The 20,298-nt window shown below is 36.3% G+C and overlaps 1 protein-coding gene across 1 annotated transcript in view; it reads left to right on the forward strand.

Annotated features, from left to right (window-relative positions):
- Positions 1 to 20,298, forward strand: part of LAMA3 (laminin subunit alpha 3) — a 309,755-nt gene that overhangs the window by 186,672 nt on the left and 102,785 nt on the right. The window contains 6 exon segments of the mRNA XM_074276692.1: positions 1,183 to 1,280; positions 3,044 to 3,188; positions 6,870 to 6,996; positions 16,006 to 16,145; positions 18,167 to 18,282; positions 18,648 to 18,859. Coding sequence (XP_074132793.1) covers positions 1,183 to 1,280; positions 3,044 to 3,188; positions 6,870 to 6,996; positions 16,006 to 16,145; positions 18,167 to 18,282; positions 18,648 to 18,859 — 838 coding nt within the window.

Below are 20,298 nucleotides of genomic sequence, written 5' to 3' on the forward strand. Positions count from 1 at the left end.
ATTCCAATTACTTCGCCACGATAATGATCATTGAAGCAAAGTTCTTTTCTCCAATGATAGCTGAGTGGATTTTTCTCATCAGAACAGCACCATTCCAACCTAGCTTCTCCATTAAAAATGAAAATTGTCTTCTTGTAAATTCCATTGGAAATTTATTTTTAAAAACCCACTTCATCATGATTCATTGCTTTGGAATTTCATTACAAATACATCATTCACAAAAAATTTTTCACTTATAAGAACATAGTAGGAGCCATTATATTTACTCTATACCTGTCAAAATACTCTTTTTATTCAGATGCTAAAACTAATAAGGTTTTATGTTACCATTCTTTCCCATCACTGACTTTTTCTTTGATTAATATCTATTATTGACCAAATCAATCAGATAACTTGGTAACACAATAGGGAAAGTACTGGACTTGGAGTCAGGAAGATTCAAAAAGCAACAGGATTTTTTAAAGTATAATTTCAAATTTTATCATTAACCTGAAATTTGTTATCATTGTGAATGGATTATATTCTCCTACCCCACTGATCTGTATGCTTCACAAGGATTATGTTGCTTTTTTTTTTTTTTTTTAATAATAATAGCCTTTTATTTTTGAAAACACACATAGAGATAGTTTTCAATATTCACTCTTGTAAAACTTTGTGTTTCAAATTTTTCTCTCTTCTCCCCTCCCCTAAAAAGCGAGTAATCCAATATAGATAGATTAAACATGAAGCAACAGGATTTAAAATCTGCCCTCGGGGATGCATCCACTGTGCCACCTAGTTACTATTATTATTACTAGTTTTTTATTAATACCTTCATTAATAAATAGGTCATATTTTTAAAATGTGAGTTACATAAACACTTAGATTTCTATTCTGTGCAGTTCTTGTTTCCTTTTGAGGAACTATGTTGAGTTGGGACAATTGTATTTTATTGATTAAAATATGTAAGAGAAGAATGTAAGCTTCTTGAGAACAGAGACCAATTGTATCTGTAGTACCTAGCAGAGCAAGGAAATAAAAATTTCAAGTAAAAAATAAAAAAGTCGCAAATGGAAAAAAATTTAAAAGCCCCAAGATAGAGGATGTGTTGAGTAAAAATTAGTTCTTTCTTTGAATGAAACTTTTATGTTGCCTAAGAACTTATAAACTTTGAGTTTCTTTTGTATTATTTTCTTTCAATAGCACCAAATTTGTATTATACCGGTGGGAGAATTCTCTACAGAATATGTGAAACCCAGTGTACACTGCATTGCCAGTTATGGGCAATTTGTTAATCAAAGGTATGTACCTCTTCTTTCTCCTCTCTTTAATCTTTTCTAACAGGGAGAAAGACCTGAACCCAAAAGTTGTGCCTAACAGAATGTTCCAATCCCTTTGTGACTGAAATATTACATTTGACTTCAGATATGATTATAGGCTATTTTGTTAAAGGTCAGTGCTTGTTATAAAACAAAATCAGAAGCTTAATCTCTGCAGTATGCTCAGAAGGCCACAGACTCAAGAAGCAGAAACATCAATGTTCAAGGGAAGTAGCATAGACTCAGCACCCCGAGGACAGCAATCTCCAGTTCTATTCTGAGCTTCATTTGGCTCTGATTCATTCACTACATGATTGGTCAAGTCCTTTTATCTTTTCTTCATGTCTGAATCTTTTCATTGCAAAGACTGAGATAATCATCTAATGTATTTGTTTGGGGGGGGGGTGTAGGTTTATTTTTTTGTGTGAATTTTTTTAAACTTTCTTATTCAATTATGGAAGAAGGTAATGGCTCTTTGTGTCCAAGACCTAAGGGGAATTAGGGAAGACCTAATGGGAATCAGGGTGTCAATCCAAAATAAATTAAGTCCACTCTGCCTCTCCTCTGTCTCTTGTCTATATGTTTTCAAGAGATTTTTATATCATAATATTATTAATTATGTATTATAATTAAATAATTATTTGCACTGTCTATTTTTGCTTTTTGAAGTATGTTCCATCTGATTATCTCATTTGATCCTCATAACCAATAATAGGACAGCTAACTTTAGCTCCAGCCAGGGATGTTCCAACCATTTTCATTCTAGCCCTCACCTGAAACTGAAAAATCAGCTTTTTCTCCACATGCTGACCAGTTGCATTGTTCAGATTGTGACTAAAGGCCAACTTCAGTGCTTTGGAGAAAAAAAAATTGTCTCTTGCTCAGAACATTAAGATAGAAAACAAGTACAATTTGACAGATGCCATGTGTCCCATGAAATCCTTGAGTTAGGGGCATAGGCTATTGGAGCAGAGATCAGCTAGTCCTACCCTCCTCATTTTAGAGGTAAGTTAATTAAGGCAAAGGAAGAAAAGAAAGACGCATTTATTAAGCACCTACTATGTGCCACACTAAGTCCTTTATAAATATTTTCTCATTTGATTCTCATAAATGCTCTGAAGTTGATGCTATTATTATCCCTATTTTTACAATTGAGGAAACAGAAACAGGGAGAGGTGAAATGATTTGCCCAGTTTGTTCATTTTAGAGGCTGGATTTGAACTCAGATGTTTCTGATTCCAGGCTCAGCACTCTCTCCATTGTGCCATCTAGCTGCCAGGGAGCTAAAGTCACACAGCTCCTAAGTGTCATAGACAGATCTCAAATTCAGATCTCCTTGCTCCAGGTGTGGCATTCTTTTCCTGACACTGTGCCATCATTCTGTCTTCTGTGTCCTCTCTACCTCCCCCACCCTTTTACCTGCCTGATACAGTGCTGTAAATAACAGCACAGCAGAGTAGAAAGAGTCCTGAGCTTATAATCAGGAGGTTGGAGTTCTGCGGTGTGACCTTAGCCAAAAAACTGAAGCTCATTTTCCTTCTCAGCAAAACCAGGATCATAAGAACTGTCCTGCCTGCTTCACAAGGTTGGGATGGGGACTGAGAGTGCTCTATACACTGCAATTGCAAGGTAGCATCTCTAAGAGCTGTTGACTGACACTTCTTTGTGTTTTCCTTTTGTCTAAAAGTAATGCATGGTTTACCCTATCCTTCAGAAAAAGAATTATTTTAAAATTCTATTTTTAGTTCCTCCTGTGTCCTTTTAGCACATGAAACTCCTCCAAGAGCATTAGTTTTGGATGCACTAAGTGGTGGAATGAGACCCGTTGTGCCCCCAGATCCTTCACCTTTAGAATCTGTGTTCCAGGGCATCATCCTGAAGTCGCCACAGGTAGGTAACTTGCTTCTAGTGAATAAGCTCTCTCCTTGAATATAGTTTCCAAAAAGTTAGGCCCTGTAAAAGCTTCCTTGTCTATTCCAGCCTAAAATGAATCTTTTTTCCCCCCCAAACCTGTTATATACAAGGCACTGTGAGTTCTCTCTCTCTCTCTCTCTCTCTCTCTCTCTCTCTCTCTCTCTCCCTCCCCTCCCTCCCTCCCTCCCTCCCTCCCTCCCTCCCTCCCTCCCTCCCTCCCTCCCTCCCTCCCTCCCTCTCTCTCTCTCTCTCTCTCTCTCTCTCTCTCTCTCTCTCTCTCTCTCTCTCTCTCTCTCTCTCTCTCTCTCTCTTTCTCTCTCATTTGTCTATTAAAATTCTCCTCTGTTTCCTTACTACATTTCTAGGTGAGCCTAGATTTTCTTCACATATGTTAACAAAAAATATATTGTAAGAGATTGTAAGCAGAAGTAGATATGAGAATCTATTCTTAAGCCCGATATGAAAGAGGCTTGGAAAAATTTGTAAAATAATGCCATTCTTCTCACTAAATTATTTTTCACTAAAATGTAGTGTTTTTAAAATCTTCAAATATAATTAATTTATTATTGCTATTTTAAATGAATTAAATAATTGTTTTAATAATTATCAGTTTAAATTTTTAATATGGTAAATATTAATAGACATAACCCACATTAACCAAAGCTCTTTGGAGGTTCTTGGTTATTTTAAAGAGTTATATAAAAGGGTCCTAAGACCAAATAGTTTGAGAACTACTACATTGGAGGTAATGGAAGAACACAGTGGAGGAACAATGGAGGTCAGATTTGAAATAATCTTGAAAACTATGTAGGGGGATGGAATAGTGAGGAGAGAGACCAAAAATAGGTAAATGAGTTAGGAGAACATTGCAGAAGTCCAGTCAAGAAGTGATAAAGAAACTAGGATAGGGGGTAGTTGTTTGTGTGGATGAAGAGAAGGGCTAGATGAAGAGACAACTTGGTATATAGAATAGGGATGCCCCTTTGGAGTTAGAAGGACTCAGGTTCACAAGAGAACATTGTATACAGTAACAAGTTTATGTGATGATCAACTATGATAGATTTGGCTCTTTTCAACAATGAGGTGCTATCTGCATTCAGGCAGAGAACTATGGAGAGTGGATGTGTATCAAAGCATAGCATTTTCACCTTTTATTGTTGTTTGCTTTTTTGTGTTTTTTTTTCTTTTTTATCTGATTTTTTTGTGTGTGTGCAGCATAACAAATATGAAAGAATTGCGCATGTTTAACTTATATCAGATTGCTTGCTAATTTGGGGAGGGAGGAAAAGGGAGGAGACAGAGAAAAACTTGAAATACCAGGTTTTGAAAACTATCTTAAAAAATAAAATAATAATAAAATTCAACAAAAAAAACTAATCAATTAATTAAGAAAAGAAAGATCCAGGTTCGAATCTCTTTGAGTACTAGCTTTGTGACAAAGAATAAAGAGATTTAATCTCTCTGATCCCTGAATTTCCTCACACTTCCTAGGATGCTAATAATTCTTTTAATGTATATTGTTTTCACTACTGTCTGACTCTTTGTGGCCTTTTGGATTGTAGCATGTCAGGCCCTTCTATCCTTCACTGTCTCTCCTGGTCTGTCCAAATTCATATTTGTTGCTTCCATGACATTTTCTTTCTCATCTTTTGCCATCCTCTTTTTCTTTTGCCTTCAGTATTTCCCAACATCAGGGTCTATTCATGAGTCTCATCCTCTCCTTAAGTGGCCAAAGTATTTAAGCTTCAGGTTCAGCATTTGATTTTCCAGTTCATAGACTGAATTATTATTATTATTATTTTTTTGGTATTGACTAATTTGATCTCCTTGCTGTCAAAAGTCTTAGATTTGTTGGAAGGGTCCAATGAGCTCATATATTTAAAGTGATATGTAACTCTTAGAGCCCCATATAAATGTCAGTTGTTATTGTGGAAATAAACTAACCAAGGCTTGATAACAGATTGTATGTTGATGGTTTGAGGGAGACAGAAGGACTGAGATTATAAACTGCCCCATGAGATCTCTGTTTTGCAAATCTTGATTACCATTAAATTTTCCCCATATTTGTTTCTTCCTATCCTTTCCCCCCTCCGATAGATTTTAGAGTTTAAACCTGGTATTAGACTTGTCTGGATACCTGTAGCACTCAGCACAGTGCTTTGCATGAAATAAGTCCTTGATAAATGATTATATTAAAATTGACTAAGTAGGGCATATGCTTAAAGGATGACATCCATTAAAACAATTTAAAAAGCTCTCAGTAGGTTAAGGAACCAGAATTTTTATATCATTGTATTGCCATACATGCCTTATTCTAAAGTCCTACCAATGCCTCCTTACTGATAAAGAGTTGACCCTGGGCTTTTGAAGGTTCTGTTTAAAAGCTCTGACTCTGGCAGAGTCTATTACTAAGCTGGGAGGACTCTAAGTATAAACAAACTGAAGGGCTGTATGTCTCTATCTGAGGATGAGTTCAGAGAAGCCATTACCACATTGACCATGACTTTAGCTGCAGAAACTATCACAGACTGGGATGTGGAGTCTTCTGGTTTCCAAAGCCCTATACACTTTAAATTGAATTTGCATTATTAACATTTTCTCCATGGCTTTCTTAATTCTAGAACAGAGTTGCCAAATTCTCAAGTGTGGAAATGTTTAGCAAAATAAATTACAATACAACAAAGATAACATTGATTTGTGACTTTCTAAATCAATATGCAGTCCTCACAGATCCATTTCTATTTGAGTTTCTGGTCTAGAATTTAGACAATCAGTGAATCAAGCCTTTGCCAATTTCTGAGCTATAAATGCTCATATTGGGAGCTTGTTGGTACTTAGCAGGTGTGAGGGAAGTGAGAATCCTGCAGAAGTGAGGCAAGAGGCCTCTGTTCTCCAATAACCTTGACACTAATGATAATACTGATAGAGCAGGGCTTGGAGTCAGGAAGACATCTTTTCCTCAGACACTTACTAGCTGTATGACTCTGGGCAAATTATCTAATCCTGTTTGCCTCAGTTTCCTCATCTTGAAAATGAGTAGGAGAAGGAAATGGCAAGCCACTCTAGTATCTTTGCCAAGAAAACCTCAAAAGGGATTATAAAAAGTCAGACATGAGACTGAACTCACACAACAACAATTAACAAATGGTCACACAGAAAATTTCACAGTTGGTGTTTGTGAGCTTTTCTACTGGGTTGTGCTCTGTAGAGCTCTAGGAAGAACCTTCACTATTGAGAGCACAGACTCTTTAATCTTTGGATTAAACTTTGGGCTCTAAACTATATGCCCTTGAGGGCAGGAAATGTTTCATTTTTGTCTTTTTGTCCCTAGCACCTTACACCCCCCCCCCCCCAGACTTGTACATTTCAAGATTCTGGTCATACAACACATTCTATAGGAAGCCTTTCCTGATCCCCTTAGCTGCTAATGCCCTCCCTCCCTAAACCACCTTGTATTTGTTTTGCTTTCATTCTCCCTCTATATGTTATTACCCTCACTAGAACATAAGTTCCTTGAGAAGAGATTTCTTGTTTTGCCAATATCTGGCACTCACTAGGCTCTTAAATGTTTTTGATTAATTGATTCAATTAAATCTACAGTAGCTGTTAGACTTGAGAATTTCTTTTTTTCTTTTTTTTTGCCTTTTCCCCTCCTAGAATCAACTTACCTTGAATGGAAGAGTGCCACATCTGGGCCAATATGTCTTCATTGTCCATTTTTGTCAGCCAGATCATCCCTCATTTCCTGCACAGGTGGTTGTAGAGGGAGGGCATCTGTGGTCAGGTGAGCTCCTATGTTTGTTTTCAGCACTGCAGGCTTTTCCTTTCTTGTCAAGATTTTAAGTGAGGGATCTGTGGGTTCAGTTACTTTTTCTATGGACTTCCAGCAGTTGTTGTAAACTCCTAGTTTTATGTAAGCTCTAGTTCTGCTCAACCAACTGGATGTCATGTAGACATCTTAAATTCAGCATATCTAAAAAGAGTTCAACGTTTTTTCTTTCAACCTTAACACTTTTCTGAAATTCTCTGTGACTATCAAGGGCATGAGCATCCTTCCAGCCAACTGGTTTGTCATCTCAGGATTATCCTTGTCACCTTATTCTTTTTATTATTGTTATATTTTAAATTAGATTTTTGCCACTTATTTTCTCTCCCCTTGCTATGTCTCTAACCCACCCCTGATTGAAAAAGAAAAAACAAAACCCTTATAGCAAATATATATAATCAAGCAAAACAAATCCCCAATTTGACCACATTCAAAAAGTCTTTCATTCTGCATCTTGAGTTCATTACCTTTGTATCATCAGGAGATGGATAACTGCTTTCTTTTTTTTTTTTTTTTTTTTTTGGTAAATAAATATTTTATTGATGTCTTATGTTTTTGTAACACATTCATCTTTGAATATACTCTTCCCCTCCTTCACCTAGGAAGCTATCCCTGGTAATACAACTTTATTTTTTTTTTTTTTTTTTTTTTTTTTTTTTTTTGGTGTCAGAAAAATCTTTATTCTAGCTTTTTTTTTTTTTTTATATATATATATATATATATTTTATAATATTATCCCTTGTATTCATTTTTCCAATTTACCCCCCCTCCCTCTATTCCCTCCCCCCGACGACAGGCAATACCATACATTTTACATGTGTTACAATATAGTCTAGGTACAATACATGTGTGCGAATATCACTTTCTTGTTGCACAATAAACATTAGAATCCGAAGGTACATGCAACCTGGGCAGACAGATATTAGTGCTAACAATTTTCATTCCCCTCCCAGTGTTTCTTCTCTGGGTGCAGCTACCTCTGTCCATCATTGATCAACTGGAAGTGAGTTGGATCTTCTTTATGTTGAAGATTTCCACTTCCATCAGAATACATCCTCATACAGCATTGTTGTTGAAGTGTACAGTGATCTTCTGGTTCTGCTCATTTCACTCAGCATCAGTTGATTTAAGTCTCTCCAGGCCTCTCTATATTCCTCCTGCTGGTCATTTCTTACCGAGCAATAATATTCCATAACCTTCATATACCACAATTTACCCAACCATTCTCCAACTGATGGACATCCATTCATCCTCCAGTTTCTAGCTACAACAAAAAGAGCTGCCACAAACATTTTGGCACATATATGTCTCTTTCCGCTCTTTAGTATTTCTTTGGGATATAATCCCAGTAGTAGCGCTGCTGGGTCAAAGGGTATGCACAGTTTGATAACTTTTTGGGCATAATTCCAGATTGCTCTCCAGAATGGCTGGATTCTTTCACAACTCCACCAGCAATGTATTAGTGTCCCAGTTTCCCCACATCCCCTCCAACATTTGTCATTATTTGTTCCTGTCATCTTAGCCAATCTGACAGGTGTGTAGTGGTATCTCAGAGTGGTCTTAATTTGCATTTCTCTGATCAGTAGTGATTTGGAACACTCTTTCATGTGAGTGGATATAGTTTCAATTTCTTCCTCTGAGAATTGTCTGTTCATATCCTTTGACCATTTATCAATTGGAGAATGGTTCGGTTTCTTATAAATTTGGGTCAGTTCTCTATATATTTTGGAAATGAGACCTTTGTCAGAACCTTTGTTTTTAAAAATATTTTCCCAATTTGTTACTTCCCTTCTAATCTTGTTTGCATTAGTATTATTTGTACAGAAACTTTTTAGTTTGATGTAATCAAAATCTTCTATTTTGTGATCAATAATGATCTCTAGTTCTCCTCTGGTCATAAATTCCTTCCTCCTCCACAAGTCTGAGAGGTAGATTATCCTCTGTTCCTCTAATCTATTTATTATCTCCCTCTTTATGCCTAAATCATGGACCCATTTTGATCTTATCTTGGTATATGGTGTTAAGTGTGGATCCATATCTAATTTCTGCCATACTAATTTCCAGTTTTCCCAACAGTTTTTTCCGAATAATGAATTTTTATCCCTAATGTTGGAATCTTTGGGTTTGTCAAAGATTAGATTGCTATAGATGTATCCTTTTTTGTCCTTTGTATCTAATCTGTTCCACTGATCTACCGGTCTATTTCGTAGCCAATACCAAATGGTTTTGGTGACTGCTGCTATATAATATAGCTTTAGATCAGGTACACTTAGACCACCTTCCTCTGAGTTTTTTTTCATTAGTTCCCTTGCAATTCTTGACCTTTTATTCTTCCATATGAATTTTGTTGTTATTTTTTCTAGGTCATTAAAATAGTTTCTTGAGAGTCTGATTGGTATAGCACTAAATAAATAGATTAGTTTGGGGAGTATTGTCATCTTTATTATATTTGCTCGGCCTATCCAAGAGCACTGAATGTCTTTCCAATTATTTAAATCTGATTTTATTTTTGTGGCAAGTGTTTTGTAATTTTTCTCATATAATTCCTGACTTTTCTTTGGTAGATGGATTCCCAAATATTTTATACTCTCAACATTTGTTTGGAATGGAATTTCTCTTTGTATCTCTTGCTGTTGCATTTTGTTAGTGATATATAAAAATGCCGAGGATTTATGTGGATTTATTTTGTATCCTGCCACTTTGCTGAAATTTTGAATTATTTCTAGTAGCTTTTTAGCAGAGTCTTTGGGGTTCTCTAAGTATACCATCATGTCATCTGCAAAAAGTGATAGTTTGATTTCCTCATTTCCTACTCTAATTCCTTGAATCTCTTTCTCGGCTCTTATTGCCGAGGCTAGCGTTTCTAGTACTATATTGAATAGTAATGGTGATAGTGGGCAACCTTGTTTCACTCCTGATCTTACTGGGAAAGGTTGCAGTTTATTTCTATTGCATATTATGCTTACTGACGGTCTTAAATATATACTCCTGATTATTCTAAGGAATAATCCATTTATTCCTATACTCTCAAGAGTTTTTAGTAGGAATGGATGTTGGATTTTGTCAAATGCTTTTTCTGCATCTATTGAGATGATCATATGGTTCTTATTAATTTGATTATTAATATGGTCAATTATATTAATAGTTTTCCTAATATTAAACCAGCCCTGCATTCCTGGAATAAATCCTACTTGATCATAGTGTATTATCTTGGAGATGATTTTCTGAAGTCTTTTTGCTAATATCTTATTTAAGATTTTAGCATCAATATTCATTAAGGAGATTGGTCTATAATTTTCTTTCTCAGTTTTCGATCTACCAGGTTTAGGTATCAGTACCATGTCTGTGTCATAAAAGGAGTTTGGTAGGACTCCTTCATCCCCTATTTTTTCAAATAATTTATATAACATTGGGGCTAATTGTTCTTTAAATGTTTGGTAGAATTCACATGTGAATCCATCTGGCCCTGGGGATTTTTTCCTGGGGAGTTGATTAATAGCTTGTTCTATTTCTTTTTCTGAAATGGGACTATTTAAGCAATTTATCTCCTCCTCTGTTAATCTAGGGAGCCTATATTTTTGGAGAAAGTCATCCATTTCACTTAAGTTATCAAATTTATTGGCATAAAGTTGGGCAAAGTAACTCCTTATTATTTCTCTAATTTCCTCTTCATTGGTGGAAAGATCCCCCTTTTCATTTGTAAGACTATCAATTTGATTTTCCTCTTTCTTTTTTTTGATCAAATTTACCAAAGGTTTATCTATTTTATTGGCTTTTTCATAAAACCAACTCTTGGTTTTATTTATTAATTCAATAGTTTTTTTACTTTCAATTTTATTGATTTCTCCTTTTAATTTTTGTATTTCGAGTTTAATTTTTGGTTGGGGGTTTATAATTTGGTCTTTTTCTAGCCTTTTAAGTTGTAAGCCCAATTCGTTAATCTTCTCTTTCTCAATTTTCTTCAAATAAGCCTCTAAAGATATAAAATTTCCCCTTATTACTGCTTTAGCTGCATCCCAAAGATTTTGATATGATGTCTCATCATTATCATTATCTTGGGTGAAATTGTTAATTGTTTCTATAATTTGCTCTTTCACCCAGTCATTCTTTAAGATGAGATTATTCAGTTTCCAATTACTTTTTGGTCTATTTACCCCTAACTTTTTACTGAATGTAGCTTTTATTGCATTGTGATCTGAGAAGAAGGCATTTATTATTTCTGCCTTCCTACATTTAATTTTGAGATCTTTATGTCCTAATATATGGTCAATTTTTGTATAGGATCCATGAACTGCTGAGAAGAAAGTATATTCCTTCCTATTGCCATTCAGTTTTCTCCAAAGGTCTATCATACCTAGTTTTTCTAATGTTCTATTTACTTTTTTAATTTCTTTCTTGTTTGTTTTGTGGTTTGATTTGTCTAAATCTGAGAGTGCAAGGTTGAGATCTCCCACTATTATAGTTTTACTGTCTATTTCTTCTTGCAGTTCTCTTAACTTTTCCTTTAGAAAGTTAGATGCTATACCACTTGGTGCATATATGTTTAGTATTGATATGGCTTCATTATTTATGCTACCTTTCAGCAGGATATAGTTTCCTTCCTTATCTTTTTTAACGAGATCTACTTCTGCTTTTGCTTGATCTGAGATAAGGATAGCTACCCCTGCTTTTTTGGCTTTACCTGAAACATAATAAGCTCTGTTCCAACCTTTTACCTTTACTCTGTATGTATCTCCCTGCTTTAAGTGTGTTTCCTGTAGACAACATATTGTAGGGTTCTGCTTTTTGATCCAATCTGCTATCCGTCTCCGTTTGATGGGATCGTTCATCCCATTTACATTTACAGTTAAAATTACTAATTCTGTATTTCCTGCCATCGTATTATCCCCAGATTATACTTTTTTCCCTTGACCCCCCTGATCCCCCTCCCCGATATTTAATTTACAGACCCCCCTTGTGACGCGCAACCCTCCCTCTTTTTTTTTTTTTTAGGATCCCTCCCCCCTCCCTCCAAGTCCCTTCACTTATTCTCCTTTTCCTTTCCCCTTTTCCTCTCCCCCCTTTTAATGAGGTGAGAGAAAATTCTCTGAAAAACAAATATGTTAATTATTTACTCTTTGAGCCTCTTCTGATGAGAGTAAGATTCACACAATGATTCTCCCCCTCACTAAGTTCCCTCAGATATGGTGTATTTTCTATGTCTCTTCCTGGGATGTAGTTTCCCTCTTTTTATCACTCCTTCCCCTTTTTCTGAACCGACCTCCTTCCCTTTACCACACCCCCCTTTTTTTCTTTTATATCAGTAAAATCAAATTATCCTTGAGTATTTTTTATATACCCACAACAGAGTTACAGTTCTCAAGGGTTCTGTGTACCTTTTTCTGTTTCTCTTCAGTCTTGTGGATGTAGATCAAATTTTTTGTTTAAGTCTGGTTTTTTTCTTAGAAACATATAGAATTCCTCTGTTTCATTGAATGACCATCTTCTTCCGTGGAAAAAGATGCTAAACTTAGCTGGGTAGTTCATTCTTGGTTGCAGTCCTTGATCTTTTGCCTTTCGGAATATCAGGTTCCAGGCCCTTCTATCTTTTAATGTGGAGGCAGCCAGATCTTGGGTGACCCTTATTGTGGCACCTTGGTATTTAAATTGTTTTTTTCTAGCTGCTTGCAGGATTTTCTCCTTTGTGTGGTAATTCTGCAGCTTAGCCACAATATTCCGTGGTGTTCTTTTTTTAGGGTCTATTTCAGAAGGAGTTCGATGAATTCTTTCCACATCTACTTTCCCTTCTGTTTCTATTATCTCTGGACAGTTCTCTTTGATAATTTCCTGTAAAATAGAATCTAGGCTCTTTTTTTGGTCATAGTTTTCTGGAAGTCCAATAATCCGCAGATTATCTCTCCTAGATCTATTTTCCAGGTCTATAGATTTTCCCAGTAAGTATTTGACGTTGTTCTCCAGCTTCTCATTTTTTTTGTTTTGTTTGACTGATTCTTGGGTTCTCTGTGAATCATTCATTTCTATTTGTTCCATCCTGACTTTTAAGGAGTTATTTTCTTCTTTCACAGTTTTTAGTTCTTTTTGTAAATGCCCAATTTCATTTTTAAATGAATTATTTTGCTCTATTGAGTTTTTTTCCATTTCCCTAATTTTTTTTTTTTGAGAATTATTTTCTTTTTCCAATTCAGAAATTCTATTTTCTTGAGACTTTTTTATCTTTTCCAATTCAGATATCCTACTTTCCTGTGTTTTTTTAACCTTTTCTAATTCACTAATTTTGTTTCCCTGCATCTCCTGTGAATTCTTTATTTTTTCCAACTCCAATTTCAGGACATTGTTATTCTCTATCATAACTTCCCTTTCCTTGCCCCATTTTTCTTCGATCTCCCTCAATTTCTTAAGAGCTTCTTCTAGGAGAGAGTTATGTGATGGGGCGCAGGAATCGTTCCCCTTTAGGTTGTTATCTGATTCTCTGCTGTCAACTTCCTCGGGGTTGGACACCCGCTCTTTCTCTGTATAGAAGGAATCTATGGTTTTTCTAGCTTTTTTGCTCATACTTAAAAAAAATCTTTTGGGGTCTGTCTCTGGGGTAGGAAATTATTTACTTCTTTACCAGCTTCCTCCCAGACGGGATGGATGCAGCGGCTCCTGAGCCTGAGCTAAGAGAGAGCTCTGGGAGAGAGTTCCCCACCCTCTCCCTGGGAGTGCCTCAGAGGTGATTAGCACTGCTGTGCTTTGAGGGCGTAGAATAGTGAAGACTGCAGGAAGCCCAGGCTATGTGTCCGGGTGGGGAGTGGGTGTCTGCAGCAGGTGACGTGAGAAGCCCCTGTGCTCAAACTGGAAGTGTCTGCCAGAAACCCCGGTCCCTAGTTCAAAGGTTCCGCTTCTCTGGGACTTCCTGGAGCTGAGTTCCACTCCCTCCAGCTAAGCTAGGCAGTGTGTGTTGCCTTGGGCCGTATCCACCCACTTGTCAGTCTCTTAACTATTCTCAGGAGGTAGCTGAGGCCACACCCCCTGGTGCCTGAGTCACCCCCAGGGTCCGGGGAAAATCTAATCTGAGTTTTAAAATATTTTGGCTTTCTCTTCTGAACTGCTAAATAATTAGCAGAGAAGAGCTAACAGCCTGTGCCAGATTCCTTTACCTCAGTGGCTTCTCTGATCCCAGAGCCCTTCCCAGCGCAATGGGCGCAGCGTGCCCCTACCCCACCGTCTGTGCTGGTCTTTCTTATTCCTCCCCTGAGAACTGACCTTTCCTGTTGAAACTCCAGATTCTCTTCAGCTGGTAAGTCGTGCTTCCAGTCCTTGTGGTATCTATCAATCCTGAGCTAATTTTGAGACTTAATTTATCTAATTGGTTGTGAGGGAGTGAGGACGTTCACTGAGTCGTGTGTTTCCTCTCCGCCATCTTGGCTCCGCCCCCCCATAACTGCTTTCTTCATTAGTCCTCTAGAATTGAATTTGTTGCTAACACTGATCTTAAGTCTTTCAAAGAGATTTGACTTTATAATCTTATTACAATATGAATATTATAATATAAATTGTTCATCTAGTTCTGCTTACTTCCCTCTGCATCAGCTTCTACAAGTCTTCCTAGGTTTCTCTGAAATCTTCCTTTTAATCATTTCTTCTGGTACATTAGGTATTCCAGTATGTGTATATGTCGACTGTCCCAAATGACCATCAGCTCTCAGTTCTAGTTCTTTGCTACTACAAAAAGAGCCATTATAGATATTTTTGCACATGTATCTCCTTTTCCTCCTTCTTTGATCTCTTTGAGATTTGGACCTAATTGTTTGACTCTCCACTTTCACTCCCTTCCCTGGTCACTTCCCCTTTCCCCATTGCTCTTTTTCTTACACCATTCTTCATTCTCATTTCATCCACACCTGCCAAATTTTGTCCTATCTGCACTATATCTCTCATAATCTCCTCTTCTGTTCTCACCCAGATACCACCCTCATTTTTTCTCACCTGGATACAATTGCTTCTTCATTATCTCTTTATCTCAATCCCTTCTCAATTCCAAATCATCCTTCACATACCTGTCAAAATGATTTTCCTAAAGAGCTCAACCATGTCAACACTTATTGAACTCCAGTGGCTCCCCATTACCTCCCAGATCAAATATAAAATCTTACAGTTTTAAAAACCCTTTCCAACCTATACCTTTCCCACCTTTACACTTTTTTTATACTCTTCCCCTCTTCCATGTAGTCTACAGTCCAGTGACAGTGGCCATCTTGCACCTAACCCTCAGTTTCTTGCCTTTTCCATCTATTCCTAAAGGGCTCACTCTTCTTACCTCATCCTCTTCATTGATTTTCTGGCTTACTTTAAAGCTTAGGAAGACCTCATTCTACAATAACCCTGACACTGTTGGTACCTTCTCTCTGCTATTACTTTCCATTTACACTATATATATTTTGTTATTTACAGTTTTCTGCACTGATCTCCTCTAATTCAAATGTGAGCTTATTTAAGGGAGTGGTTTTTCTTTCTTTTTTCCCTTACATTTAGCATGTAATAAGTAGTGCCTGGAATGTAGTAAGCACTTAATTAATGCTTATGGATTGACTGGTTTCATGATGTGGAAGAAATCTAGATAGCATGCTTATTAAACTTGGACATAAATCAATCCCTGTCTTCCATCAAGATGCTACAGGAAACATTTCCTGATTGCCCCAGCTTTTCCCTCCACAATTAAAGTACTTTCTTCTCTGCAGTTATCTTGTATCTACTTTTTATGAATTTTACATATGCTTTTATATATACATATACATATATGTATATGTGACAATAAATTAAGACTTACTGTTTGCAAATTGCCTCCACCATCAAAGTTCATTAAAAGCAACAACTGGTCTTACTTTTTTTGGGGGAGGGATATGCTAATCTTCCAGCAGTGTAGTTCCCAGAAGAAATAGGTGCTTGAAAAATGCTTATTGGTTTAATTGATTCCATTTAATACAGGTTCTTTCAGTGCCTATTTCTGTCCTCAAGTATTTGGCTGCCGGAACTTAGTAATTGCAGAGAGCCAGACTAACCTGGACCTTAGTGAACCAGAATTCTCAGTGATTATAAAGGTTCCAGATGGAAAATCCTTGATGCTGGTATGTTCAGTTTGTTTTTCTCCAAGTTTCCTCCTTCTTGATTTGTCTGTGGCCTATCATTTTCACTATTTGGTTATTTTTAAAATTATGTTTTGCATAACTTCACTTGTACCTTCTTAATGGGTAGTGGGGGTGGGGAAAAAGGGAGAAAATTTGCAACTCAAAGTTTTAAAAACAAATGTAAAAAATGGCTTTACTTGTAACTGGGGAAAATAAAAATATTAAATATTTAATAATAAATTATATCTTAATAGTCAGTTCAAGGCATAATATAGATAATTTTAAAAGTTTGTAAACATTTGTGCTATAAGTTCTAACATAACATTTTAGACATATATCAAACATAATATTATGTATATGCTTGATTATGTGTGTACATGTATTAATTATACACAGTCACATATTACAAGTGTGACTGGCTACATCTCTACCTGGATATGCTGTTTATCCAACATGACCCAGACCAAGCTTATGATGTTATTCAGGATTTTTCAGTCGCATCCAACTTTGCAACCCCATTTGGCATTTTTTTTAGCAAATATATTGGAGTGGTTTGTTATTTCCATTTTGGCTCATTTTACAGATGAGGAAACTGAGGCAAAAAAGTGACTTATCCAGGGTCAAAAAGCTAATAAGTGTCTGAAGCCACATGAGTCTTCCTTACTCCAGGGACTGCACTCTATCCACTGTGCCATCTAGCTGTTAGTTAATCTATATAAATATTAGTTATTAATATTTTAATTAATATTAATTAATTAAATTAATTACCTGATTCCATTCGGATTCCAAACCTGGGAAATCAAGAGAATAAGAGGAAATGTGTTCAGGAGAGTAAAAGATAAAAAGATAGTCAGGGGATCATGCTGAAATATGGCTAAAACCAGCCTAAATATAGTGAGCCATGAGAGGTACTTACCAATGAGTATAGTAGCAGGGTGAGGTTGGAGGAGGGGTGGAGGTTGTGGGGCTAAAGGATCAAATTTTTCAGAGCAAGTTATCTGGGATAGAGAATGCATTCATTGAGCAGATAGGACTCTAGTGTTCAGCCAAACTAATTTTCTGTTCTCTGAATACACCCTCCATCTCTTTGTTCATAATTTTTTTCCTATATCTAGAATGTGGCTATTAAAATTCTCTGGGATCAAAAGTCACCCTGCAACAGTGCTTTAGTTTTTAAAAGTTGGCTTTAGTTTTTAATAAATATTATAACAATTTAAAAATTAGAACAGGCTCAATTAATTAATTAATTAATTATAAGGTAATTGGGGTTAAGTGTCTTGCCCAGGGTCATGCAGCTAATAATTGTTAATTGTCTGAGATCACATTTGAACTCAGGTCCTCCTGACTCCAGGACCAGTGCTCTATTCACTGTGCCACCTATATGTCCCTGTAATTTATTTTTAATGTTTTTATCATAATTTAAGGTCAAGATATAAAAACGTTAACTTACCCTTCTCTCGGTACTGATGTAACATAATGTCTGAGAACAAATACAAATGTTCTCTTTTATAGGGACAAAATGTGTAATGGTGTTGGAAATGGAAATGGAAAGAATGTTTTAATGAGAGGAATCACCTTCAGAGAAACATCCCATTAATGTTCGGGAAAACTGCTCTGTCTAGGGGGGAGAAGAGGGATACTAAGGTGTCACTTTTATTTTCTTATCCTTTCAGTATAGACATACACTATTCACCAACAAGCAGTATGTACTTTAAAGTGGATATAATCTCATAGTGTATTGTTAAGCATATTTCATAATCTTTATTGCTAAAGGAAATCTTGGTTTGAGTTCCGACTCTGATACTTGTTAATTGTATAATTTAAAATCTCAGCTCAATTTCCTTATCTGTAAAATGGGGGAAGGGAGGAAAGAGCAAGAATACTTTCATTGGGTACACGGGGTTGTTAAGGAGGAAATTTCTTTATAAGTCTTAAAGTATTATATAAATGAGAATTAATTGTTCTTATAATCCCGACCTCACTGAGTAGATACTGATTTCTATCTTGTTGACAATTTTTAGGGCCATGTCCTAGTTGTTCCAGCAGAGAACTATGGCTATCACATGCTTCACAAGAAGACAGTGGACAAATCATTTGATTTTATCAATAATTGTGGAGGAAACAGTTTTTATATTGAGTAGGTATCACTTTGAGAATAACTCATATTGGGAAGTCTATAAGTCTTGAAAACTTGAATTTTCTACACATATCCAATCTAAAGTGAAGTTGCTCTCTGAATGGTATTATGCCCTTGAATCACCTACCCTCCCTGCTGCTCTCCTATCAATGGCAGCTGAGCCAAAATTGAAATGACAAATCTGGAAGCTTTGGTGAGCATGTTTTTTCCCTGAGTTGACCAATTTGCTAAATTGACCTCTCAGGATGCCCATCTGTGCAAATTTGTCATTGATGCTTTTGAGTCACTGATGTGGCAGCAGTTCATGGGGATGGGTTTTGAGAGCAGTGCAAAGAATAACACAATGTTATTTGTCTTTTTCTTAGCCCTCTGACATCATCGAAATTCTGTAAGGATTCTGCCCGCTCCCTGGCTGCCTTCTATAACAATGGAGCCTTACCTTGTGATTGCCACGGGATGGGAGCTGTCAGCCCTACCTGTAATCCAGAGGGGGGACAGTGCCAGTGCCGACCCAATGTCATTGGTCGTCAGTGTACCCGATGTCAAACTGGCTACTATGGTTTTCCATTCTGCAAATGTGAGTTCCTCTTCCAGAAGGCCTGGGGTGCTTTCATTCTTCCCTCAGCTAAATGGCTTTTCCAATTCTTTGTTTATTTTGAAGGAGATATGTGACTCATGCTACACAATCAGTGCTGCAGGGAGGGAAAAGGATGAATATGAGTGGTCTCAAGCACCAAATGTATTAGAAACCTTAGTTCAGTTTTGTTCACAAAACAAAGAAATTTCAGTTGAGGTAGTAAAAAAGTGTTACATTTAAACATTCAAGAGACAAAATTTCAGAGTAATTTAATCATTTTATTAATAAGTTCAACATGTTTTTTTTTTAAATAAAAGGATGGTCATTTGGCCATCACTCTTAGACCAAAGAACTGTAATGGCAATAGGATAACTGTTTATATGCCCTTGGAAAAGCAGGTGTTCCTCAGGGTGGCCATCAACTCTGGTTAATAATTAATGAAAAAATTAATATTATAATGAGAGGCTGAACTGTATTATAATGAGTGTCTTGGAATATGTGAGTTGGAGCACCCAAATCTTGTTCAAAGAGACTAATTAATACCCAAATCATCTGTCTGAGAAAAGGGAGAATCAACATTTTTTCAGACCTGTCTGAGCAAACACAGTGAGCAGGAATGTACCCATTAGTCCAAACTTAGAAATTATTTTTATTGTCTTTGATTATATCTCAGCTATCCTGGCTGGCTAAGTCTTTTAGAAAAATATCATAAACCGGTTCATTTCTGGATGAGAAAGTAAAAAAGGGGAAAATCTTTGGTTCTAATACAATAATGAATTATTAAATATAAGAGAGAAATGTTAATTTCTCTCACAAGTAAGTAATAGAAGTTATATGGTAGGGCCATAAGATTCTGATATTTAGAGCTGGAAAGGATCTTGGATATCATCTAGTTCAACTCCCCTGAGACCTACAATACTGAGCCTGTATCCCAAAATGATCCCCAAAAAGATCATAAAAGAGGGAAAATAACTCCTATGTGCAAAAATGTTTGTAGCAGCTCTTTTTGTGATAATTAGGAATTGGAAACTGAATGGATGCCCATCAGTTAGGGCATGGTTGAATAAATTATGGTATATGAATGTAATGGAATACTATAATGATATAAGAAATGATGAACAGGGTGATTCAGAAAAGCCTAGAAAGACTTATATGAACTGTGCTGAGTGAAGTGAACAGAACTAAGAGAACATTGTACATAATAACAGCAACAGTGAATGATGATCAACTATCATCTTCTCACTCTTCTCAGCAATACAGAGATCCAAGACAATTCCAATAGACATAACATGAAAAATATTATCCATATCTAGAGAGAGAGAACTATGGAGACTAAATGTGGATCAAAGCATACTATTTATTTTTACCTTTTTTAAATTTGCTTTTTCTCTTGTGTTTTTTTTTTCTTTTTGTTCTGATTTTTCTTTCACAACATGATT

This window comes from Sminthopsis crassicaudata, chromosome 1 (genome assembly GCF_048593235.1).
Source record: "Sminthopsis crassicaudata isolate SCR6 chromosome 1, ASM4859323v1, whole genome shotgun sequence".
NCBI classification, from domain to species: domain Eukaryota; kingdom Metazoa; phylum Chordata; class Mammalia; order Dasyuromorphia; family Dasyuridae; genus Sminthopsis; species Sminthopsis crassicaudata.